The sequence below is a fragment of the Dermacentor andersoni genome, chromosome 11, assembly GCF_023375885.2.
Source record: "Dermacentor andersoni chromosome 11, qqDerAnde1_hic_scaffold, whole genome shotgun sequence".
Taxonomy (NCBI): Eukaryota; Metazoa; Arthropoda; class Arachnida; order Ixodida; family Ixodidae; genus Dermacentor; species Dermacentor andersoni.
The window spans coordinates 16631843-16657595 of record NC_092824.1 but is presented as its reverse complement, the minus strand read 5'-3'; the positions used below and the strand labels follow the sequence as shown (position 1 = coordinate 16657595).

The 25753-nt window shown below is 45.0% G+C and overlaps 1 protein-coding gene across 3 annotated transcripts in view; it reads left to right on the top strand.

Annotated features, from left to right (window-relative positions):
- The window catches only part of LOC126517576 (cytochrome P450 3A8-like), a 45015-nt gene extending 21592 nt beyond the window's left edge, over window positions 1-23423 (top strand). Inside the window, exons 1-6 of one of the 3 annotated variants that reach the window (XM_055064533.2) lie at window positions 6258-6398; window positions 11095-11287; window positions 14795-14984; window positions 15088-15120; window positions 20392-20603; window positions 22341-23423. In XM_055064533.2, the coding sequence (XP_054920508.1) occupies window positions 11108-11287; window positions 14795-14984; window positions 15088-15120; window positions 20392-20603; window positions 22341-23288 (1563 nt within the window). In that variant the 5' untranslated portion in view covers window positions 6258-6398; window positions 11095-11107 and the 3' untranslated portion in view covers window positions 23289-23423. Of the gene's footprint in view, window positions 1-6257; window positions 6399-11094; window positions 11288-14794; window positions 14985-15087; window positions 15121-20391; window positions 20604-22340 lie in introns of those variants that run through there. The other 2 variants (XM_055064534.2, XM_050167332.3) reach the window with 2 other exon arrangements.
- Window positions 23424-25753: the final 2330 nt, after the last annotated feature.

The window sequence follows — 25753 nt, the reverse complement described above, 5'->3', positions numbered from 1 at the left end:
GGCAGCGCTAGATTAAGGGGGGGCTAAGGGGGCTGCAGCCCAGAGCCTCACCTCGGACAGTACAAGAAGGGGGCCCATTTATTCTAACCTGCTTAGTATATGGAACGGAAGGGGCAACGGAACTTCGGGCGACAAGTATGAAGCGAGAAAACCAGAACGAGCAGACAGGACCCCCCGCCTAATGGAACAGCATGCGTTTAGCCTGATCATTTGGAGACAGCTTGTCGAGCTGTAAAAACAGGAATACCCCGCCACCCCGGTGGGGCCCTCTTACTTACGAAGCGAAGTGCATTTGCTTGGAAGAGTTTTCGTGATTTCATGTTAGTCCGTCTGTCCAGTGCTTTCTGGAGAGGAGGGGCAAGAGGGAAACACCTAAAACATGTAATGTGGTATGAGGACCTAAATCCCCTTTGCCCCTCGTCCCCATCGCGGCACCCTTAACCTCTCAAATAGCTCCGCCGCTGTCTTTCTCAGAGAAAGGATGTTCTGCAGTTCCCAACAGTGCGTCCCATTCGACTTTCCTTCACCGTGATGCTAACTTGGGCGGGGGAGAATTAGTCTGATAGCAGATGATGTGCCTGATGGCAGAGTCCAGGCAGGAACGGAAAGAAGACGTCACGCGTGCTTTTGTCCACGTGCCTTGGGGCATGCAATGTTCACTGTTCGGGCTGGGGTTGTGGAAGAGTGAAGTGGGAAGTTGGAAAGCTCGACACAACGGCCTGTCTCAAGGGCCCATTCCTGCCTAATGGCTGCGCACCCCACGCGCGCTTGACGGAAAAAGTAGGTCAGACAGGCCGCCGAACTTTCCAGAAAGGAGTAGAAAAAGATGACTCAGAGGCGACGGAGCGCGCGTAACTTCGCTTGCGCTAGGAAGCGCCCTCTCCCCTTCGTTCTCGCGCTCGGCGTCGACGGGGTGAAAAAAAAATCGAGAACCTCCCAGAACAGCCGATTGCTCCTAGCCAAAAGGAAGACGAGACTGCAACGGGAGAAGGAGTGAGTTTGTACGGAGAAGGAGGGAACTTGTACAAGGAACTCTATGCGTATGTGAACGCCTGCTTTCGCGCTTGTAACACAGCGACGCGGCGCGCGTCTATAAAAGGAAGTTGATCGTGGGCGGCAATTCAGCTCCAAGCAGCCGGTTAAGCTTGCATAAGCCCGCCCGCTGAGGAGCTGCCAGGAGACGCCCCACTCTAGGCCAGCTACGCACCATCCAGGCAGCGTTCGCCAGTCATCGGCACGGCCGCCGTTGGACACCTGCGGTCGCGTCGGACTGACAAAGTGCCCGGTAAACAATTAGCATTCATTCATGCGACAATTCTTGGTCGGAAGCACCAAAGTGGTGCGTCTAAACGAAAGGTGAAGTTATAAAGAGAAGATCGTGAAAAGAAGCTACCAAAGATAACAAAGTACCTACTCAATGCAGCTTACGGGGAGCAGCATGATCTCTCTACTCAAAGTCCGTGTCAAACTCCCACATGTACCGACTGTGCTTCTGTGGAGGACTTGCCAACTCCATCACCACGGTTTCCTGCCAAGAAGCAAGCTTTGACTCATCTTGGTTGTCTTGATCCTGTGAAAACGGTGCCAACTACGGTCGTCCATATTTCTGAGCAACCGACGATAACTGAGCCCTGTCCTGTTCCTGAGTCAGCAACGTCTTTTGCTACTCGGCCGGGCCCCTGCCACAGAGCTCCAGGTGTCCGGTACGCCATGCCCGATTTGTACTACTGCTGATCAACAGGCGCCAAACCTCTCCGATGAGCCTCCATCTACTGACGAGCGCCAGGAAACAACACTCTAAGAACCCACTCACTTGTTTCCTGTTAGTTTTGCTTCAAATAATCATGTTCCCACCTACAAAGTGTGCCTCGAGAGGACGATTGAGACGGCGTCTCATTGCGGCAACAGGGAATTACGGACACCCCCGCGGCAAGAGGTACATTGCGAGATTCTCCGAAGTGACCCTGCTAAGTGGCCGGGCGTTATTACTGACAGCTTTCCGAGTGTATGCCTTGAGAAAGGGCCATTGTATGTTCAAAATCTGGCAGAAAGGTTTGTGTTCCGAAAGGCAATACAAAATTCAGAAACGCTATATGCCACCTGATTTTTTCATGCGAAAGGCTGTAAATGGGGAGGCGTACGAGCGACACTGGTTAATGTACTCGGAGTCCAAAGGTTCCGTTTACTGTTTTATATGCAAACTATTTTCAATTTCAAGCAAGCCCTGTGCTTTCACCACGCAAGGCTTTTCTGACCGGAAAAGAGCAGAAGAAAAGGTTTGTGCACATGAAAATAGCGTAGAGCACCGGAACTACGTGACAGCATGGCTCGCCCGCTCTAACTCGAGCAGCACAATTGACAAGGAGCTGGTTAAGCATCTTTTCACTGAGACCGCTTACTGGACAAAGACGTTGAACCGCGTAGTCGTTGTAGTTAAAGTTCTAGCTGAGCGCAACCTAGCGTTTAGGGGCAGCGAGGAGATTTTTGGTTCACCGAGAAATGGCAATTATATGGGAGTGCTTGAGGCCATTGCCAAGTTTGATCACTTTCTAGAGGAGCACATCAAACGCTACGTCAACACAGGAAAAGGTCACCCATCGTATCTGTCAAAAACCATTTGTGATGAATTTATAGAGCATATGGCAAAGGCTGTCAAGGAACGTCTCGTTGACGAAGTGAAACGCGCAAAATACTTCTCTTTAATTGTTGATTCGATTCCCGAACTTACTCCCGTTGATCAGCTGTCAGTTCTTTTACGATACTATTTAAATGGAAAAATGTATGAACGCTTTCTTGGATTTGTTGCAATTGAATCGTACGCCGGCTTGTATCTGTTCGATACCGTGATGTCCCTCTTAACGACCAATGGCATTTCAATTGATGATTGTAGGGGCCAAGCTTATGATAATGCGACTAATGTGTCACGAAAATACAAAGGACTGCAAGCTGAAATCAATCACCTGAACGAATTGGCAGTCTACGTCCCGTGCGCTGGTCATTCACCGAACTTAGTTGGCGCGTTTAGCGTGGACAGTTGCCTTGAGGCAGTCAAATTTTTCACTGTAATTCAGAGAATGTATGTGTTCTTTGCTGCCTCACCTAAGTGATGGAGGTATCTTTTGGACAGCATGGGCAGAACTAGCCAACAGCTTGTTTTGAAAAGTCTCTCTGAGACCAGGTGGTCAAGCCACGCTGAATCATATAAGGCCATTCTGAAAAATTTCAATGCAGTCTTGTGTTGCCTTGAAGCTATATCAAAGAACTAGGAAGAAAATGGTGACACTAGGAACAAAGCGCACTCTCTCTTCAAGAAAATGGCAAAACTAGAGACTGCATTCATGGCGATTTTCTGGAGTGATATCGTGGAGCGCTTTGGCAAAACGAGCGTAGCACTTCAGAAACCAGGCCTAGACGTTTCAACTGATGTAGACTTGCTGAGCTCTCTAGAAGGCTTTGTTAATTCTTTGCGACCTCTCTTTGATACCTTCGAAGAGAGAGCACGCACGCTAAGTACCAATCAATGTTATCAGGATGAGGGCAAACGCATCATGTTGAGTAAGCGCCTGGACGGAAAAAGCGATAGTGCGCTACAAGGTAGAAAAAAAGTTTATTGTAGAGACCTAGAATGTTGTACTTGACAGTCTAGGTTCTGCTTTGCGAACAAGAAAGGCTGCCTACACTGAACTCTGCGAAAGGTTCGGATTCTTAAAATTGCTGATAGAAGTTGGGAGCGAGGCCTCTCTGGCACAGCAGGCTGAGAAATTGGTGAAAACCTACAAAAATGATTTGGAGCCAGCATTTTCCGCGGAAATCGTTCAGTTTGCCAACTTTCTGCACAACTCTGTGTGCCAGGACATGAGTCCCCAGGTAAAAATGAAATTGCTGCACGAAAAAAAGCCTATTGGAATGCATCATGTAACCGCACAAAAACAAGGGACAAAGAAGGAACACACAAGACAGGCGCGGAATGTCCCTTGTTTTTGTGCGGTTACATGATGCATTCCAATAACAACCACCAACTAGCCCGCTTATCCCTGTTAAATTAGAAAGCCTATTGATTTGTTCTCGAACCTTTCTATTGCTTTGCGAATGTACTTAAGCATACCCGTGGCAAACTGTCAGACCGAACGATCGTTTTCCATGTTGTCGCTGAAAAAAAATCGCCTTCGTTCGAGGCTCCTTGATGACAAGGTGAACTCGCTTGCTATCATGTCCATTGAAAGTGACCTCCTCCGCGATCTATCCTTGGAACAGACTATATCTGATTTCGCCAAAGCGAAGGTTCGAAAGATGCCATTTTAAAAGAGGACTGTTGCCGCTATACATGAATAGTTCCAATAAGTTCGTTGTGTCGCTTTTCAGCTCCACGTTGCCAATGAAACGCCGAGCAGTGTAATTCAAGATATGCAAATCTTCGTTGTTCGTCACTTGTTTGTTCTACTTGTGATATTTAGCGAGCTTATAAAGAACTGTATTTTTGTGGTTTTTGATAGTGCCACGTTTATTTGGTGTCGTCCTTGCTTATCTTATCTTTAACGCAAATATTTTCAAAATATGTTTTGTAATTACAGTTGGTAATTTTCTTCTGTATTCTAGTGCATTTTTATGGTGTTTGTATTGCCTTAAGTATTGTATATATATATGTATATTGCATATTTATAGAGTAACAGGTATAACGATTACTGTAGTCTGATGCTTGAATTTTAATAAAGAATGTTTCGGATACAACCATGCGTCTCCTCACGGGATTAAACTTAGTGGTGCAAACAAAGCCTAGCTTCAGAAGGATTAACATCTGAGCTGTGTTGTCTTTTCTATGCTCTTGTTCATCTAGAGTGCTCTAAACTTTTCCTTAAAGCCTAGCTTTTGCTGAAAAAAGAATGCAGACTAATCACAGAGTGAACATATGTGTTGGTGTTTACAACAGCACGCGTTCCAAGCAAGTTTTGTTGTTTTTCCTTATAATAATAACAATAATAATAATCCCGTTGATCGCACTTCGTTCTTCTTAATTTCGTGGAATTCAAATGAAACATGGCATATTTCCGGTAGTGTAGCAGGCGAAAGGGGAGGGGTCAGTATAGGGAAAGGGGCCTGCATGCGCATTTGCCCAGGGCTCCCATTTTTCTTAATCCGGCCCTGAGAACAGGGGTAATTGGAGATCGCAGAATTGAAAATTCTGTGATGTCCAATTAGGCCTTCATGCTGCAGTGGACATAAAATAGGCTGATGATGATTATGTTGATAGGTCCATCGAGATCCGTGTGTCGCTGATAAGTGAGCTTATTAGCTTGTAAGAATGTCGAAATATGTTTGAATGCAATGTGTTCTAAAAATATACACAAAATCATAACATCGAAATAGGCCAGAAAGAGGAGACTACCGTTGGGCTGTCAGTTTTTGGTATGGGGATTACCTTATCAAATTTGTAGTATTCAGGGAGCTCTTACTTTAGCAGTCACCTGTTGAGTAATATGTTCGGGAATTTTACAAGCTCATGAAGCAGGATTCATTCCAACTTGTTTTGGTTCGGTTTCCTAGTTGTTATTGTTTTCTGCTTCTCTCTTTGTTTATCATTTCTACATTTCAATTAATATGCAGTTAAATTTCCCTATGCTTTCCTCGGCTTCATTATCTGTTCGCTTTAATTAATGAGCGTATAGCATGCATTCTCCTTGTCAAACGACATAGATTTCGATACGCTCAGTTATAGGCGCGTATTTCACCTGGCAAAGAAAAATTACGCATGCGGGATGTTTACGTGAACGCTATCAATTGTACGTGGAAAGATGTTTTGTTCTCTGTAGGCGTCAAGTAAATTCGTTTTCGCACACCTGTGTTCTATTGCAAGAGAGCTATTTCTACATAAGTCATAACGTTAGTGTTTATTTTTCCATCGCTGTCGATTTCTTAAATATCAAACTGAAAAATATAAATTAGATATTAGAAATTAGATAAATTAAACATAAATATCTATAAACACGCAACGTCAAAAATTATCGTTATTTATTTCAACAATGACGCCAACTGCAATCACGAATCTCCAGTCCCACACTCCTAACAACTTCACGCATCCTGAAACACAGTCATGCGCCCAGAGACAAGCGAATAACCGAGCCAGAGCCTACGAGAGGGCAACGCTTCCTGAACGTCGGCCGTAAACATGGGAAGCCGAGCGGGAGTCCTTGAACCCGCGCATGTGCCTCGTCAGACGAGCCTTGTCAGCTCCTTATCCCGCCGTCGTTCCTTTTCGCGAGGCGCGTGCGGCGGAGAGCTGGCTCGGATACGTGCGCACTTGCTGTGTCCTCAGTCTGAGTACTGTTACAATCGCAAGGTAACCGAGGAGCGAGTCAGCCGTGGCATCGACGGCGTTGCGAAAACGAATCGAGCGATGAAAGGTGCGTGTTTCATGTGCTGCTACGGGGTCCATGTGAATCAATTTCGTTGCAGCTGTTCGGTGAAACGGTGAGCTGAGCTCGACCCGCACGTGTCTGGAATGCTCGGCTACTTATGCTTGGTCGCTAGAGCAAGTTCACTTGCTTAAACGGTGCACTTTTCTTTTCTCGTGTTTGGAATTCAATTCTTGGGTTTTATGTGATAAAACCCTTCATAATATTATGAGGCCTGCTGCAGTGCGGGACTGCGGATTAATTTTGACCACCCGGGGTTCTTTAACGTGCACCCATGCACGTACACGAGTGTTCCTGCATTTCACCCCCATCTAAACGCGGCTTCTTGTGTTTTCTTTTATAAGCGTCAAAACATAATAATAAAATATGGGCCGTATTCAGAAAACTTTCTCCTTTGTGCGCTGTTCTTAGCCACGAGTTTCAAGCAACCAAGGAGACAATACGACACCGAATGTGAGCGCCTATGATCAGCGTTTGAGAGAGAGGGAGAGCGCTAATTTCACAAGGTCACGTGGAATTTCGCTGGTCTTGTACGCGTCCGGTGCCTGGACTGTAATGCGATACTACGAATCGCCTTTCCTTGAAGCTTGGCGCCTTCTTCCTACGGGTGTCCGCCAGGCACGCTGCAGCCTGACGTGCGCGGTTTCCTCCACTCTCTGTATGAGCAACGAGGGAAATCGAGATGGCAATAAACAGTGAAAGCTGCAGCTATCGATATGGGTGTGCCAAGTGGAAACTAATATCATTCTTTCACTGGGGACCCGTAGACGTCGATACTTTATTAGGACTGCTACATTGGACCAGCTTTCACAGACGCCTAGTGTCAAAGAGAGGATAAAAATGCATTACATTGACTCATCTACCTCACAATAATGCTCTTTTCTTCAATCACGTAGCATCAATCAATCAATCACCCAAACACTTTAGAAACGCGCGTCATTTCGATCAGTGAAGTGAACGCAATGTACGGAATAGTTTGTAAAGACTCACGCAGTGTGTGCTAAAAAGTTCATATCAATTATTCTCATATCAATTTCATTAGACGTCCTTCCGCCAATTTAGCGCGTGAAAACTCTTAAGCTACGTGGTGGCTTTCCGTTCAGTTCTTGTTATGAGCTGAATTAGTAAAGGCAAATATTGACATTGTATCTTTCAGTTGAAATTTATTTGTAAACAGTACAGCGCCATTTAACTGTAGGCTTTCTTCAGAATATGGAGAAATTCGTGAGCAATAACTTTATTGAGCAGCAACAAAGTCGGCTCGTTTATCTAAGAGTTACCTGATAAGGTTCAGGAGATTCCTGATAAGCGCCCTGATAAGAAATATCATTAGTTTTAACGTCTGTATGAACACGGTAGCAATAAGAGACGCAGCTAGTGGATGGCTCCTGCTAATTTTTGAACAGGAGTTCTCAAATATAATAATTAAAATGATGTGCCTGCCAGCATTTTAATCATTAATCATTAACCCATCATTCTGTTGGAACTACTTTCTATACATGTTACATGCTTTCTCCGACAAATACTCAACTGTTTCGTTTCTAGTGATCTTTTAGCAAGCTGTTAACAGGCCACGCGAATTCAATAAAGTTAGTGTCAGTGATCAGGCCTGAAGTCGAGCATGTTCGACGTGCGTAAGAGCAGCAACTTATTCGAAAGTGTGCAAACCTAACTTGTACATGGTAGTGAAATTCGTTTTGCTGACTCGCTAATGTACATTGTACGGCTGTCGGCTTTGCGATTATGAATACCATTATAAGCAATCACTGGACAACATCTAGCAGTTCAAATCAGCCCTAATATACGAAAATGGCATTGAGATGGTTCACTTAAGTACAGTGAAATGCAAAATAGACCCTTCACCGAGAATATTATGTGCACTGTATTGCTTAATCATGTCAAGGTAAGGATCATCAAGGTTAGCATAGTCCTCCGGCACACCCACACACATGCATGCACGCAAGCATGCACACACACCCAGATACTTGCACAAACACATGCATGCACACAAAAAACACTGATGACAAGTAATGCGAGGAAGAAAGGCAGTTTGCCAATAGGCGGAGGAAACGGAGAAGAACCGCAGTTTCAGATCTTGTGGTGAACGGACGTGCTTTCCAAGGATCCGTGGCAGTGACGAAATCACAAGTTTTTCGTGCATGGTTTGAGCATGCTCCTGTTTTTAATTTGCTAATTTTTTTTAGCCTTTAAATAAGAATGAGATGCGCGGGTGTGTGCGCGGGTGTGTTTCGTGTACATTTCATTTTGCAGGATAGTCAGAGCATCCTTTGGCGCCACGTGCTTCAGCATGTGCAACCGGCTGGAAACGTGAAGTCTTTATAGCCTTTAAATAGTAGCTTGGAAGTGGCAAGACTAATAGCTATTAGTGGTTTTACTGTGTGTGCTTTGGTGTCGGGAATATTGCTTTGGTAGGAAAGTGAGAGCGCGGCCGCGTGGTGGAAAACGTGCGAAAACGTGGCATACCTTAAGTGGGTGCGTCATTGGTTGCTTTTAAAACATTGGTGAGAATTACTTTGCGACATTTTAAGGATTTAGATCCTGTGCGTATCTGTTTTTGCAAGAAGACACGTATTCTGCATTATTATGTGATTATAGTTTATAGTTTATTATTTATTTATATATTTATTATTGTTTATAGTTTATAGTTTATTATTATTATAGATTTAAACCGCTATAGCAAAATAAGAAAGTTATATTTTGGGAGTTCGCAGTGCACACACACAGAAAGGTGCTATGATAAGTAGCTGGAGAGTGAAAAGCATACACATTTCAAATTTCGTTTCAAATCGTGCCCTCCGACAATATGCAAGACAGTGCGTTCTTCAAAGTTCTTCTGTCAATAGTTAATTAATTAATATTTATAATTAGATAAATAATTAGTGTACTGATTCTCAGTAAACTGACTGAATAAAGTACAAAAGGAGTTCTTGACGCCTAAATGAGCAGACTGGTGTACATTACTCAGCGGTGTGAGGAAAATAGGTCGTGTCATCAAGAAGTGCACATCCCGCGCACACAAAATCGGACGCTATGACCCATCTAAATCCCGGCCACTAATAGTAAAATTTACCAATAGCAAAATAAAAGAAGTGATTCTTTCGAAGTGTCATATGCTCAAAGACAGTAACATAGTCGTCAGCGAAGATTTCTGCTCGAAGACTCACACCTTACGGAAGAAATTATTTGAGGTCGCAAGAACCTCAACAAACCATTTAAACTGAGGCATAAGACACTACTGGTCGACGGGAAATGCTATCAATATAATCCGGTCTATGACAGTGTTTACAAAGTTCTTCCGTGAGCGAGTGCAGTTGGAGAATGACGTCTCTCACCCCGTTAACCCTTCGCTTAGGTCACGCTCGCCCTGTGGCAAATAAATAGGTAAAAAGAGAGGGGTGGTGGCCACGCACCTGCACCATCAGCCATCTCGACGCTATACGCCAACATACATAGTATCATACCAATGAGAGATTAACTATGCAGCAGAATTAGCGATATAAATGCAAACATAATAGGGCTAACCGAAACGTGGGTAACAAAATATCTAACTCGAAGTTTATTTTTTCAAGTCACAAGTATATTGTCTACCGCAACCACCGAACACCCAGAACTGATTGTGGCCTGATGCTGACAATAGAAGAAAACGTAAATTCGTTTTGTGTACCTCTAACGACAGTTTTAGAATTATTGTGGTGCTGTGTTGCCATCAACTACAAGAAGCTCATTATCAGTGTTTGTTATCGTGCTCCTACTTGCCTGAGTTCATTCTGCAACAGCCTACATAATTTTTTGAATCAAGTCAAAGTTCAATTTCCTGAAGCAGAAGTTATATTAATGGGCGATTTCAACTTTCTGCATATTAACTGGACATGCGCATCTCCCTTTTCAGAGCCCCTTTGCACACAATCTGAACAATTTATCACTTTATGTTCTGACTTTGGCTTCTCCCAGGCCGTTGCTTTACCAACATGTGTAACGCATAATACTTCATCACTTCTTGATCTAGAGCTAACGTCATCTATTGATAACACTTCAGGGGTAACACAGTTACCGGGTTTAAGTAATCATAACATCTTGCATTTCCCGCTTACATCAACACGACCATCCTAACGTAAAACCTATAACATTAACCGAGATTATAAAAAAGCGAACTTCTCAGCCATGAACGCCGAACTCCTTACTTTCATTGAAATTTTTTATCTAACGATGTCGAACGCGCTGTTGAAATAAATTGGTGCATACTTAAAAGCAAGATTCAAGAAATTATCAATCGTTATATTCTCCTACAGTCTATAACCGGCATCCGCGACCCCGTACATTTTAAAAACACCTTAGCAGTTGACTAGCTGGTCTAACCATTGTGTAACTACATTCTCTTTATTGTGTTTCTGCGTGTTGCCTTATATATTTATTGTATATATTATTGTAATTCTGTGCTTATTTGCTCATGTATTGCTCCTATATTGCTTTAGCCATGTTATTTTCTCAATTATTCCTTGACTATTATCAGAGTTATATATTCATGTACAATTGACCCTTCCCCATTTAACGTACTGTAAAGTACCCTGAGGGTAAAACAAATAACTAAAGTAATGATCACATATATAAGGAAAAAATTACTTGGCACGTCGCTAATGTAACCATGCACCTTTCTGCACGGCAGGTGAATATTAGTCATGGAGATAGGAGCGTCAGGTGTGACGGCAGCGCTGCTGTCGACTGTGGTTGTCCTGTGCATTTCCTGGCTGGTCAAGAGAAGGCACCAGCAGCGTCTATTCCGAAGGTACGGGATTCCTGGACCCGCGCCCAGCATTTTATTTGGAAACTGGAGGCAGCTGAAGGAAGATAGACTCGAGGTATGAATCAAGTATTTGCTGGCACATCGTTGCTCAGTTTTTTATATTTTCTTCATTTTTACGGGCAGAAACACAAGCGCAGCAAAGCAGCTACGAAGGAAACGCTATGCAAATACTTGTTTCTGTGTTTATAATGGTCGCTTCTCCGGTAAGAAGTGGGGCGGCTGATATTATGTAGTCATATCGGCGCGAAAAGTGTGTGAACACCAAGCATAACAACATCGATCTAGCAACTAATTACAGAAAAAATTACTGGTCTTTAGTAAATAAACAGTATATTATACTTACGGGCTACTGATGATAAGGTACCACATGTGGCACAACCGAAGAGCTTGCGAAACCCAACGACAAAATGGTCAAAAAGGAACGCTTAATATGAGGCTACTTTCATAAAGAGCGGCGGTAACCCGGTGGCACAAAAGTGGAAGTAATGTTTTCAAATGGGCTCTACAAGCCTACTACTGACACCGTGGCTGCAAAGATCGTAATAAGAAGTACAGCACTAGATGTAGAAATAATGAAGAAACAAAAACAACAGCAAGCTCCTCCAGGATGCTCCAAACCACACACAATTCGTTTAATGTATAATGTTTGTTCGGCGTTACCCGTATGCCAGTTACATTTCCCGCAATGACTTGGAAAAACTGTTAAAGCCAGGGGTACTGCGTGGCCAAAAGCACGATCCGATTATGAGACACACCATAGTGAGAGACTACGCATTTGACCACCTCGGGTTCTTTGACGCGCGCAACAGCACAGGGGCACTTGTGCATTTCGTGCCCATCGAAATGCTGCCGCTCCGGCGAGTAAACACACCCGCGACATCGCGCATTGCAGCGCAACGCCAAGGCCGATAAGTGACCGCCATGGTATCGCAGCGACGTCGCACCTAGCAAACTGCCGTTGCGCAATAGATAGGATGTTGTGTTGTGAATGCACCCACGGGGCGGAGTGTGAAGGGTGCACAGATATGACCACTTACAGGTTACTGCATGCCTAGGGGAACAATGGGATAATACGCATATATATAGTTCTCGCATATATAATTTTTCTGCGAGTGGTCAGAATTATTCCAGCGACCTCAATATAAGGCGCGTGAAGCATTTGCTATGTTCCGACGTATGTAAACATAAATGTATGCATCATGCAGAAGTAACCATGCAAAAACAAATGTTGGGACATATTGTATTCGGAACTCTCGGCGAAATATTTAACGTGCGTAAACGTTAAACCTCAGTTGTAACGACGCGAGACCATGTACCTGTGCATTTACATTTTATGTGTTCCTCCCGGCACGCCTACTTAGGCATACTTTTTCTCTTGCGCTCTGTACGACACAAACGGACAAAGCGAATTGGTCCGTCTATGTGTTCCCGTCTCCGTGTCACATAAAGCGGAAAAACAAAAATGTCGAGAGTCATCAACTAGCTTTTTCATCACCCAATTGAGCTAGTTAGGCAAGGTGCGTCCCCGTGCAGAGTGCGGCAACGTCTGACTGCAATTGGAATTCTCTATTACTTCAACTAGCCCGAATATGGCATCCTCCATACATGAGTAGCACATGCGTCGCATGTAAAGCACTCGCTGACGGAATGAGGTGTGCGGTACAGAAAGTCATGGTGAGCTCGCCTCGAGGAGACGGGCTCGTGCCACTGCTCGCGCGTTCGTCGTCGTGTTCTTTCACAGCCGGCTCCGATGCCGCTCATCCTGCCAAAAAAAACAAAGCAAAGTTAAATTAAATAGAGTTTTTTGAGGCACTCGAACTCATGTCCTTCGGTGGGAGCTGAGCCCTCGAGCTTATGTGGAAGTTGATACCACGACCTTTGGAGTTAAGGCGAACTTAATTAAGGCAGAGGTAATCTTTATAGGGTTAATTTAGGCAATCTAAGCAACGACATTTGATGTTAATTAGGGCAGGGGAATTAGGAAACAATTAAGGTACCGTAAATTAAGACACTCGATCCCACGACCTTTGGTGGAAAAAAACAAGTAATAAGAAGTAACAACGAATTCCAATGAGCATGTCGACCAACTTAATTACTGTCTCTTGATCGCGCAGGCTTTCGCTTTCACCTTCTTTGGCGTATACTAATGCGATTCTCAATTTTTCTAAGACCATGGGCGCTATAACATAGCGCTTTGCAAAACTTTTCTATTCCAATTCTGCAATCGGTCCTTCATGATGGGTCCAAAGATTTTCGGGCCACCCCCACTTCGTCTGTCTGTCACGCGACGTCGCGATAACAGCAAAAACGCCCCATCTGATTGAAGTATAGACACTGATTACGCAAGATTAGACCGAACAAAAGAAAAATATTTTTTCTGATTCGACGGCTTTTTCGCCACAATACTCTGCCATTGATGAAACGTTTTCGGGCTGCGCCCACTTCGCCTGTCTGTCACTCGATGTCACAAAACCGCGAAAACTCACCGCGTCAAAGTGACGTTAACGCGTTAAAGACGCTATAATATGCCGAACAAAAATTAATTTTTTTCTTAATAACCGGACACTGCCCCGTTCCGAAAGGAATAGAAGATGGCTGCCCGCCGATTGCTCGGGTACTAACTATTCAAAGTGCACGGGGTGGATTTATTTGTGCATAATAAACATTTTCCCGTGGCAGTTTAACGTCATCGAGCCCTTTCGGCACGTATACGACATCACTTTGCCCACTCTTTGCTGAGGATCGGTTCGGGCGGCATTTTTAACGTTCGGTTGGAAGCCGCCGCGATTTTTGTCCAGCCACTGTAAGTTAAGGGGAAGCAGATCAATCGCATGCGCCAGCACCATCCTCTTCATCCGGTTATCTACTTTCACTGGGCTGGCTTTTAGCCCTGTCGAACCCCTCTCCACTTGAGCGTGCTCCTCGCCACTTTTCAGCCAACTGTATGAGAAAATGTGCTCAACGTAGGCAATGATACTCGCTTTGAAATAAAAAAAAAAAGGTTACGTTCTATTAACGAGGAGCGCGTTTCCGTGGGCTGTTGTGACAACGTTGCAGGTAACCGCCCAATGCTTGCGTCGGTGCTTCTTCATGTTTAACGTCACGAGATTGGAATAAAAACAGATTGGAATATCTTCAAGTTATAGAGCCCTATTATGAGTAAATTACCTTAGACGTAGAAATGTGCGTATCATTAGGTGTGCTACATTAGCGGCGCGCAATATTGTTCGATGAGCCAATCCCGAAGGCTGTGTACTGGATGTTTGGTTACAGACACGACCATCATGAGGCCGAGAGCTTTTCATGATTGCACAATGCTGGAAAAAGTGAGGCTGCATTATGCGCATGGCCAATACACCGAGTGGTTCAAGCGTGACTAGATCCAACACCATATAGTTCAAGCAAGAGAGAAGTATAAAAGCAGCTGCGTAGGCTTGAAATGCCACCCTTTAAAAATATGTTTATAACTTATCCTTAGGAAACTTGAGACAACAGTTCCTTTAATAGCATATGTTTAAAGATCCATTCTATTACCACATCAAGCTTTCATTACCCATTACAGGTCATGGACGATTGGATCCGGGAATATGGCAAGGTGTTTGGCTTCTACGAGGGCGAGATTCCAATAGTCGTCATCAGTGACCTCGACATGATCAAGGAATGCTTCGTCAAGCAGGCAGACGTGTTCCGTGACCGAATGCCCTTAATCATAGAAGTGGAGCCCGTGAAAAGCAGTCTACTCGCTCTTAGAGGTACCTTGTGCTACCAACTTCTACCAAATGTTAAGGCCTACAGCAAAAATCATGGTATCCCAGTGGCCGCTATGTCCTGTACACCTTGTTCATTTTTTCACAGGAACCGCAAAGTCGACCAACGCCATATTACAGAGTACGTTTGTTCTCTTACGATTTAGGGGTGTGTGAATATTGGAAACTTTCCAATAACGAATAGAACTTCCTATTCGATTCGGTCTTCGAATGGTACAGTCATTATTCGTAAATGCGAGTATTTTTCCAAAACTTTTCGAATATTTCAGAACGTCAACTGCCCACGAACGAAAATAACTTTGGAGCAAAAGTACGGTAAATTTTTACCTCAGCGGGCATAGAATAGACATAAAACGCGAGAACTTGCGTAGCAGAGCAGGCTACGTGCGTCGCTTAGGCAGCCGTACATTACAGGCTATACAACGATCATTCGCGCGTACTTAAGAGTCCTGTGCATGTAAAGAAACTGCGTGTTTGTTCCTGATGCTCCATTTGTGCTTTTAAGAAACAAAGCACCATAACGAACTATGTAACGGCGGAAACTAGCTAACTTTATGAATATTAGTGTGTGAACTTCGTTTTATGGTAATTCTCATAACGGCTTTTCCTTATTAGAAAACTATTCGAAAACTATTCCATGTTAGATTTGATTTGGTTCGGGCATTGTTTGATTCGTGTTCCATTCGGTCTCAGAACTCACTATTCGCACACCCTCCTTACGATCGCTTCGTGAAACATTGGCAAAATAAAGGAAAACGGACACAGGTAGCACAGCCAGCGAGCGCATGTTGCATCCGAGTCTGCTCAAGGATCACCCACGCGCCTTTTGCTAATCTCTACTTATCGGCGTGCAGAAAACAAAACGAAATGCCATGATGGGCGCAAGAAAGTTGGGCTGTGTCGGTTATTCAGAAAAGCCCAGTCGACCACGCTTCCATCATACTAATAATTGCGCGCATTCTGGCCCATTAACAGCATTGCTCCGCGTCTAGGCGCTGATCGGCTCCATAGTTTATAGAGTTATTGTATGTGTTGTCCAAGCATAGTTTCTTGTGAGAGGATGTTCTTACCGCGTTCGAAGCATACTGGTTATTGACATCTTTAAAGCCTACGGCGAAGCAATTGTGAGAATCACCCACAGGGTTCACTGTACGCGTGTGCACGTTCTTCGACGCCTATCTTCGAGTCAGAACCTTCTCTTTTCACCTGGCTGGACGAGCAGGATTGTTTAAATCATACTGCAATGCCCTAGATGTCCCGTCCTTGCATTAATGCTCGTTGGCGTCGCCGTTCTTCCATTCGTTTGGTAAAAGACGGTGACACCCGACGTTTGCTACATCATGTATGCCGACGGCATAACTATGTGGACTGTCTACCCTGTTCTCGGCCACCGAAAATAAGCACTCCATACTGCCCTAAACTTGACTGATCCCTGATAGGGACAAATGAGAATAGGCGGTGTTGTCTTTCAAACAATACCATTCAACCATTTATGAACTGTAGCGTAGAGCTGTGGGTGTATTGATCGCCTGTGTGTTTCCTCTTCTATACTGCTCCGTTTTTTTTTTGCGTTACAGTTCCAGATGCTCAACTTATACCAACTCGCCTAATTTTCTATCTTTGATTAACCCCAGTTTAAGTTACATGCGCTGCCAGTTTCTCTTGTCCTTGTATTTTCAGTTATGCTTTTTAATAGTCCAGCTGAGCATTGTATCCACAACCCATGTAGTCTAGAAACGCCTCTTGTATCAACAGCTTTGGCCTATTTGATGTATTATAATATTTTTCTATTCGTTTGATAATTCGCAATTCTATGACTGCTGATTGCCATCTATTGTCTTCTATTGATTCTATATCTGTCATACATACAGTGACATAATTTTTTTTCTGCTCGAGGTGCAGCCACGTCAAACTTAACAGCCTTTAGCTATGCCTCATTTTCGTTGAAGAAACAAAAATAAGCGCTCTCTCTTTCTCTCTCACTCAAACATCGAAGGATACACCATCGTATACGACTGTAGCAAACAAGTACGGGCTGCACTAGCTTTTGAACAGGCCCATTTGCTTGTCCCTCAGTCAGGAACCTGTACAGTAAGACTGGGCCTCGAAGTCGCTGACAGGATTTGCCTACCCATGGGTCAAGAGCGCAAAGCAATGCGAGCAGAGACGACACACCAATACGCCGGATTGCCTTAACGTCGGGTGCAGCATGCGCCAGCTTCGCTCGATAATTTCTATACAACTGCCGCGTCTCGCCCATCAAACTCAGTTCCACCATTTCACGATGGCCACGTCATTAGCCTATGGGTCAGCGGGCCATCATTTTGTTGCCACGCATGACTCCAGTTCCAGCTTTTCAGGAAAGAGGAGCAAGTGCTGGTGCATCAACGCTGTTCTTCCCGCGCCCTAAAGATGTGAATATTAATTTTTACCCGTTTCTGTGTTAGCTCGATACGTTGGAAGAAACAGTACTTCCTCCATAACCACCACAAACCCGGAACTGCCATTGCATCGAGCGCCACTCACCGACAAGTCATTTGGCCGTCTTCCTCGCCCGGTGTCTCACTGAGCAATGACACTGTTCGCCCGCCTCAGTCGCAACGATTACAGACAAGAGCCGGAAACTCTTGCACAATATGTCGATGCAAGTGCCCAAAGCTACCAGAAGCAAGATGCACCGTGCGCATATATGTAGCCGTCTCTGAAGCGCCAGCGTATCTCGCTGAACTCGCCACCGTACGAGAGGAATTGAACTCGCTGCTACGTTTCGTCGAGGTCGCGCAGTATTTTAGGCTTGTCATCGGCACAGACATTAGTCGTGTAGCTCGCTCCACCTAGCCACTAGGTATTCACCACCTGTCGAGAGGTGCCCCGATCTTCATCCAGTGGGTGCCCCATATGCAGCTCTACGTGGCCACTTAGAAGCGGATTAGTAGCCCGCCCGCATTTTGGCACGCCCTACCGCAGCTTGCCAAAAATGCCTGCAGACAACTGCTACGCCAGAATGGCCGTCTCCAACGCACCACGCGAGCATTTATATTCCGTGAGGCACCTCACTCAAGCAGAGGAGTTGGTGCTTCGGAGGTTTCGCGGCGGGGCAGCGTTTATGTCTGCCGCGACGGCGCTCTGGCCACAACAATACTGCGCCGCTTGTGGAGGATCCTCGGGCTCGTTCTTGGACATCGCCGTTAATGCATTGACCGTGACGCACACTTGCTATGGTCTAGCCCTGAACGGCAGCAAGTGTGTCTCCGAGCAATCGGTCTTCTCCCGGGCCGCCTTCCTGGCATGTAATGCCGGAGACCGCGGCAATGTGACCACCTTTTTCTGGACTTCATGCATCTACCAAACATGTTTGCATACGTGTGTTGTGTTCTGTGCACATCATTTGCACTAAATGATTAAGTCTACGTTCGTGCATATAACCTTAATAATTGGAAGGGTGTACGTACGTACTTCATTCCTGTAAGCATAACCAATCACTTGTATGGGTTATTTTTACCTCTCCTGATAACAGTAATTCTAGTTTTTAACATGACTCTTTGTTTAACTTGTATGTTACTGGGTTTAACTTGTATGTTACCGCCTAGCCGATTAAAGCTGCTATTGAAATGCCTTCGCAGCCCTCTCCGTATACGGAGTGGGCGGGGGAGGCGCTCAGGGCTCGTGTAAAACATAAAATTCATTTCGAGTGGATACACCTCGCACACACACCGGCTACAATCCGTACATTGTCATGTGTACCGTAATTATTTATCAAGATAATTAGTGACTTGTGTTAATTGACTTTGTGTTAGTTCTAAGAAATGTCGTGGGAAAAGCTGTAGTGACTGGGCAGTCGGTCCTAAAAAGTGCGCTTTCGTCACTCAAGGGACTAACTTTGCGAATGTGCGTGCCGTGTGCAAATTTCGGCGAGTAAGTGTTAAGTCCCTGGTCGGAAAGAGAGCAACGGGAGGACGAACGGCAACAGTTACTCCCCATGCACTCCGCTGTTTTCCTCCGTTCGTGGAGCGATTCGGCGAAAACGGTATTGTCTATAAATCGTTAATAGTTCGAAGTTCGTGCACTGTCTATTGAACTGCATGCAAAGGAGCCCTTTGCCTCTTCGTGAGAAACCTGCGTGAAATTTAAAAGCTGGAATGTGAAGAGCCATGCCTAGGCCATGTCCTTCGCACACCATAGGCGAGCGATACACAGCTCAAGTCATTGATAGACTGCTACGTTTTCTTGGTCAATATTACCGTTCCTTCCGTTCCAAGGAGATTAGAAACTTAGCGTAAGCGACGTGTAGCTCAAACGGGACACGCTAAGCGACAGGGAAATTGACCTTCTCTGTCGTCTTAGGTGCGCCGTTTGAGCTATCTGCACGTATACATCGCGTAGCGCCTCAGTTTAAATCACCCTATGAATAACGGGCAGATTTCTTTTTGCAGTCACTTATGGTTGTAACTACACTCAGCATTAGAATCCCCCCACATAGCATACACAAAATGCCGAGTCGCTGTCACATTGCCGCACCTGCGTTCCGAAGCTTAACCTTGTGTCAATATCCCGGCCTGCCAGCTAACCCGCCGTGGTGTTTTTTTAGAGACCCCCCGTGTTAAAGTGGTTATCGTACCTGCTTTGTAAGCGTGAGTACGTGAGTTGGAATACTGCTTTCTGGGACCTTTTGTTTCTTTTTTTTCAGATGAGTAATCTTTTATCGGGGTATGAAAATGAAAAAAAGAAAATGACTTCAATGGCGTCTTTGGTCGCATGGGTTGCAGCGCAGTCGTGTGTGTTGTTGACGAGTGATATTGGCACATAAGCCGCCAAAACAAACTGACAAGGGAGTTCCAATCCACTTTCGGCGGCGTCGCGTTGCTTATATCAGTTGCAACCAGCTCGCTTTTCTTTTCACAAAGAAAGCGTCCCTATCGGGCGTATGCTGTATGCCGAGACCACTCGCCAAGTACTCGGCGAAGTGCATAGGGGCTTCGTTCTACGAAAACAAGGCTGATAGTAGTGCTACAATACAGGTGCGAAAATGTCCGTAAGGGTTGCATATTTTTTTTTTATATTTCTTGGGTTGACTTTGTCGAAAGCCCGACAAAACCCTATCACCTCAAGCGAAAAACTGTATCGGGTGTTTATAACAATATGCCCTGCAGCTTTTCGAGTATGTAATAACTTAAGCCAATCTTTTATAATCTTACCGGAAATACCTAATTAAGGAAGCTACAAAGAAATGCTTCCAAGTCGCTAAGGACAACAGCGAACACTACTTGAATGGTTGCAACCATCCCTGGTGTAGTGCTTTTTTTTGATGATGTTGTTCCTGTGTCGTAAGCGCTTTCTAATATTGTCTTTGCGCTGCGTGCACTGAATGCAAAGTGCCGCTTTTCTTCGGCAGGTGACGAGTGGAAGAAAGTGCGCTCTCTGCTCAATCCCACCTTCAGCAGCGCCAAGATGAAGTTGATGTCGCAGGTTATGAACGCTTGTGCCGACACGCTGGTCGAGGTGATGTCGGAGAGACTCGCCGCGGATCAAGACATCATCGACGTAACTGAAAGCTCTCAGGCACTTTCCATGGATGTCATCACTAAGTGCGCTCTCGCTTGGCAGGTGAGACGCATGAGAGAAAAAGAAATTTTACTAAAACTCGACGTTTCGCGTCAACTCAGTGCTGCAAACTGCTGGCCAGCAAGCACTTGTCAAGTTTTAATATTTTTGTCGGGTGATTGTTCAGGAACGAAAGCATCACATAGTAGGTTTTCTAAATGGCGACGAGCCCTACGCCAACAACAATAACCCACAGTAGAAATGAAAAGTCCGCGTAGTAAAAAGGAAGTAAAAGAAAAAAAGAACGGTGACTTCACAAAGCCATATACATGAATATGTCACAGGTACGTGAATATTTGATCCCGCTGTGTGTTGCTTGTAAATTGAAGCAAACACGAGTTTGTCACAATTGACATCTATGTCTATTCTGGCTCGTATCATCTCTGATGCCACTTAGAGCACCGGCAAAATATTCATCCACCATCTAAGGGAGCTTCATGCGATTGCCATTTTCTTGGGTCATAGTGAACATTATTTGTTTTTCACTTCGATATAGAAAACCTAAATTATTCGGTTGTGGGTGTTCACAACACAGATAAATGATGAAGCCCAGGGATGCTGTGAAGAGTGTGCTCGCTGCTTTCGGAGCCCCAACGAGCACAAAGTGCGAGCGATGTTGGCCTGTTAAGAACACAATTGAAGAAACAATGTGGATACCAAAGATTGCTAATTAAAAGACAGTCAATAAAGAGAAAAAGAAACACGTGCGCATTTCAACAGTGATTGACACAGGGTACATAACATGGACGAAAAATTGACGATTTCAGGTCACCACGCTCAACCGACAAAGGAAGGCGGGCTTCCATATGGGTAGCATGACGCGAGCAACGAGAAGTCTTGCAATTGTACTGGTTGACTTGATTCTAGCATTGCTTTAAGTGTGCGCGCCATCTTACGCGCAGGCGTTCAAAGGGCATCGCGCCAAAATGCTAGTGATCAGACTAGCATTTTGTAGTTCTCAGACTAAAGATAAAACTCGTAGTGCTGCTATTGCGGCTTTGTGATCTTGTTGTAAATGTATTTCCGCAGGCAGAATTTTTTTTTCTTTCTGGCAGAATAATTTACGTGACAAAAGTAATAGCTAGATTACAGCACCGGACTCTGCCTCTTGTTACTTAGGGCCCATAGGAAATGCACGGCTTAATGTTTAAAAGAAAAGTCAAATAAAATAATAATGCCTCAACTGCAGAGGTAGATGTAAGTGAATCAGTAATGTTTCACTGGTTTCTTACTGTTCTTCTATTTGACTGAGATAAACCGCAAAGTATGAAAACATTTTAAAAAGGAGAAATTCGACTAGGAAATTTAATTTGTCAATTTAAGAGACTCATGGCCCAGAATAATTCATCTCATATTTTGTTTCACCAATGTTCACATGAACGTCGTAGTTGAAGAAAATGGTCCGCATGGCGCTGTGTGTTATATTGAATGCTTGATGGCGTTCCCTAGTTTAAATGTGGAGGCACGTGCAATGCCCAGACCAATCTAGGACAACCATAATCTTGTCGTCATCACAAAATTGTTGCACTTCTTTTTTATTTAGCGGACTCTCTGTACAGGCATCAACGCCACGCTGTAGTTATTGAAGGGGCAACATCTCTCCTTCATTACTAAACCTGGATATATCTCCCGCCGTTAGAGCAACGCATAGTGCGTCTTAAATCAAATTGTAAGTTATATTCGCACAATACGTTTTCTTACTTTTAACTCTTTTTGCGCTTTATTTTGACACAAATGCAGGTTGACTGCCAGAGAAATGTCGACGACCCTACGCTCAGATGTCTGCAGAAAATTTTCCTCCAAGTGGACCAACGTATGATGACTTCCGCCGTCGCCATTCCTATCCTCCGAAAGATCTACGCTTGGATCTTTCCTCTGGTCACCTATGGGAAGCTGCTTCTCCAAATTTCGGACAACTTGCGTAATGTTATCGCTGTCCGATCGGCGAAAAACGAAGGGAAGCAGCGAAGCTCCGGGGACATTATTCAGCTGATGCTCGACTCCAGAATCGAGGCTGCTCAACAAGGGATCGACAAAGTCGAAATCACGGACAGACACCTAGTAGCAAACTGCTTCGTTTTCCTCGCCGCAGGCTTCGAGACAACTGCTACGACGCTCGCGTTTCTCTTGTACGAACTGGCCCGACATCCTGAAGAGCAGGACAAGCTGTACCAGGAGGTTAAGTATCAGCTAACGGAGAGCTCTGTTCACCTTGGTTACGACGACGTGCAAAAGCTAAAGCGAATAGACGCAGTCATCAGCGAGTGCCTTCGGCTCTATCCTCCCATCGTCCTGTTCACCGCCAGGGTGTGCGCAAGGGACACGCCGATCTCAGGTTACACAGTGCCCGCTAGTGCGCATATCATTCTGCCCACGTGGCACGTTCATCACAATCCAAACATATGGCCCGAGCCGCACAAGTTTATCCCGGATCGATTCCTATCAGACACCGGACAAGGAGAACGAAGGCATGCGGCCGCCTACGTGCCGTTCGGTTTGGGACCACGCGAGTGCATAGGGCGCCGGTTCGCTCTTCTGGAGTTGAAGACAGTGCTCGCCAAGTTGGTCAGGACGTACGTTTTCAGTTTGTGCGACGAGACCGACGAGCCAATGAAACTCACCGTGCCGACCGTCACTCTCAATCCCAAGCGGAACATCAAGCTTCGAGTGACACGAAGGAGCTACTGAAACGAACTTTGTTTTTGTTTTCCCGTGGTTTCTGCTTACGTCGCGAAAGCTTTGAATTCAGTCGTTCTTTTTAATTTGCCGGTCTACTGAGGTGAGGCCATGCGTTTTCTAATAAAATACATGTTGTACAGGGTAGATATATCTTTTAGACTTTATGCATTTGCTAGTTTTCTCCTTAAAGAAACATATATGGCAGGTGAGCAGTGACTTAAGGATATCTATATAATATAGCATATCATATTGACCGCAAATAAAGACGGCGACAGAGGGAGAGAACACATGTAGTAAACACCAACTACGCCGAAGTGAAGTTCTTCTGAATCAATATAATACGCAAATTATTTTTCGGCATGTTCGCACAATGGGAGCAAGTTGCATAATAAGGGTTAGTTCGCATAAACCTGCAAGCACATCGAAGGTACAACGAAACACATTCTCCTTCCTAAAAAGTATATGTTCAAGTTGAGAAAAAAATATGTTCTGATGTTCGGAAATTGAACTTGGAACCACCATTTTTCCAATGAAATCGCCCCACTAATCGAACTTAACGCGAGGCAAGTAGAAGCGTCTTGTCTTCAACTTTCATGCGGACACTAGCATTTTATTAACAACAATTTGCTGTATCAAATCAGTAAATAACTGTTCCAATTCGCTTTCTTAGCAATTCAAGCGATGTCTTGAAGATGAGTTGTCTTGAATTTCATAGCGATAGGCGTCTGCGAAAAGGCGAAGTCTACTCAAGCGGAAAGTTTGTACAGACGTCAACAATGACAGCAGCCCATTGCTGCATCTCAGCTAATGACCATTCGAATAAAACTACGTGCGATTCAGACCAGCTAAAGTAACTACACAATAGTTATACCGCTGTCGAAAACTGATGCACCTAATTTGCTTCTCACGCTAGCGGGCAAGACTACACTGTCCCAGTGGAACTTGAAGGACTTCCATAATTTCCCCATCCGTAAACATAACCTCCATCTTTTGCCGCTTAGACAACCATGAGCTAAATTTAGATTTCTATGCTGCCCTGTTGCTCGGAGTGGCGTTTGTTGGAATTCTTTATCTTACCTGGCAGACGGCTTCTTATCATATCGCCACGCTCTTCAGCGACACCCTACTTTAAGCGGATGTAGGCGACTGGCCCTCAGGAGTCGGCACATAGAAAGTGACATATTATGACCAGACCGCGGGAGGGGACCCGCTACACAGACAAGCCGTCAAGTCATCGTTTTCGGATGCCATTCATCACTGCTTCACAAGGGCCGGGTGCAATGCGAAGGCGTCTACTCCTGCTGCGTGCGAACGGAGACGAACTCTAAGAAAGCTCCTGTAGGCGATTCAAGCAAATCATCTGCATGCCCATGCCCGTACCGATCAGCTGGACCAGTGCCTACTCTCTGTATGGTTTTCCACTATAAAAGAGCTTCTCTCCGCGCGTTGCCTCAGGCATTGGAGTTTTCCGACATCAATGTTTTTCTACCATTCCCACCTTCGCTAGCGTACGCGCAACAAATTCCTTGCTCAGGCGTTGAAAATGCCTAGTGGGGGGGTCACCAGATTAATTTTAACCGCCAGGGTGTCTTTACGCGCCCCCAATGCACAGGACCCTGGGCGTTTTTGCATTTCGCCCCCGCGAAAATGCGGCAGCCGCGGCAGCGACTTGATCCCGCGACCTCATGCGTAGCAGCGCAACACCCTAGCCGCTAAGCTACCACGCCGGGTGTTTCATGCGATACATCAAATCATGCGTGTTAGAAAACGTGGATATATCTGTGAGTTCGACCGCTTCTTGATCACCGCTTTCGGAGAATGTGGGGCTGAATCCACAAAACTTTTCTTTCCTGAGTGTTGTTGGTCGTTGGCCGGCTACCTTTGTTAGTCATATGTCCGTCATCATGATCCGCTCGCGCCACCACCTACTAACAAGTCTAACGTGAGTACCCTTTGTGAATGCAGGCTCTGATTTGCCAGCAGCTACTGTGATTGTCAATATCGTAATTGCCGAGTTAATCTTTTGTGCTTGTTGGCACTAGTTAGCCAATTAAACTGTTTCTTTTCATTCATTTATGAGCGAACATTCAATGTAATTGCCATCTGCGAACGCCATCATCATTGCTCTGCAATAAGCGCGTTTTCGTACGCAGCATAAGAGGTCCCATAGGTTGATTCAAGGTGCCAAGACGGTCTCGGGAACACATGTGCTCTTGCGCTCGAATCGTTCAGAATATTCAAGCCAATTCTGAAGCTGGACATTATTAGCGAAGACGGTGGGCCAACGGTGAAGAGCTACGAACGAAAAGCTTTGTGCATTGCCCGAGGTCTTCGGACCAGAGTCCTGAAAGTGCCTTGCTAGACTGCCCATGCACCCTTGACTTTCCATGTCAACGTTCTAAAATAACATTGCATTGCGACATAATGGTGCAGATTTCCTGCGTCTGCAATGAAATGCGCCGCCTGTGCGACAC